The 839-nt window shown below is 41.4% G+C and overlaps 1 protein-coding gene across 4 annotated transcripts in view; it reads right to left on the bottom strand.

Annotated features, from left to right (window-relative positions):
- Window positions 1-343, bottom strand: part of tmem67 (transmembrane protein 67) — a 10,809-nt gene extending 10,466 nt beyond the window's left edge. For all 4 annotated transcript variants that reach the window (XM_032519373.1, XM_032519374.1, XM_032519375.1 and 1 more), the window contains exon 1: window positions 84-343. In XM_032519373.1, the coding sequence (XP_032375264.1) occupies window positions 84-288 (205 nt within the window). In that variant the 5' untranslated portion in view covers window positions 289-343. The remainder of the gene's footprint in view (window positions 1-83) is intronic.
- Window positions 344-839: the final 496 nt, after the last annotated feature.

The following is an 839-nucleotide window of genomic DNA, read 5'->3' as shown; positions in this document are numbered from 1 at the left end:
GCAAGACAAATTACACTTTATGTTGCCATTGTGTTGTCAGTAAATCCTTTCTTGTGATGTGGTGTGATGGTAACTTCACCGACCTGTTGTGCTCCGTCGCTGATTTGAACCGCACCTCACACACGAGAGACTCGAGATATCGAAAAATTCTTCCGCACCACAATCTGAAGGAGCCTTAAATGGGATGACAAACTGCTGGCAATTAAGTGGACCTATGTATATTAACAGAAATAATGTTACGGGCACTTTGTATGTGTTAACAACAGACGGTAGCGTCCCCGTCGCCATGGTAAACAACGGTCTTCCTTTTACCCACAATCCTACTCATTTAGCGTCATGAGGGCTTCTTCTTCTTCTCTATGGTTTATTGGCGGTTGGCAAACCACCTTACAGGTGCATTATCGCCATCAATTGGACAATGCAGGGGGAGAATAGTAAAAATAAAAAAACAACCAAAGGAAACTAAACTAGCTTTACTGAATCAATTTATCTTAGAAACTTTACACTGTAGGGATACTTCTTGCCTGCTGTTTCTCCCAAAAGCCCTGGCAGTGAAAAGGTGTGGTGGTCTGTCTTACTACGGGTCTGAAAAAGGTGGTCTCTCTGCAAGACAACGAATAAGAATGTGTTCAACAAGATGTGCAGAGATGGTTACAGACCAGGGAAATTGAGATAACACCCCTGGCAGTGAAGACTATAAGTTTGGTGTTTTTGTTGAAGTTAAGAAGGTAGAGAAGGTTTTGTTCTCAAAAATGTGGGGCTTTGAGGAAAACATTTTATACATAAATGTAGATATTTTAAGAACCAAACCCTCTCGGATCCATTGGAAGAATGACTTA

Source organism: Etheostoma spectabile, chromosome 6 (genome assembly GCF_008692095.1).
Source record: "Etheostoma spectabile isolate EspeVRDwgs_2016 chromosome 6, UIUC_Espe_1.0, whole genome shotgun sequence".
NCBI classification, from domain to species: domain Eukaryota; kingdom Metazoa; phylum Chordata; class Actinopteri; order Perciformes; family Percidae; genus Etheostoma; species Etheostoma spectabile.
This window is presented reverse-complemented; position numbering and strand designations above follow the sequence as displayed.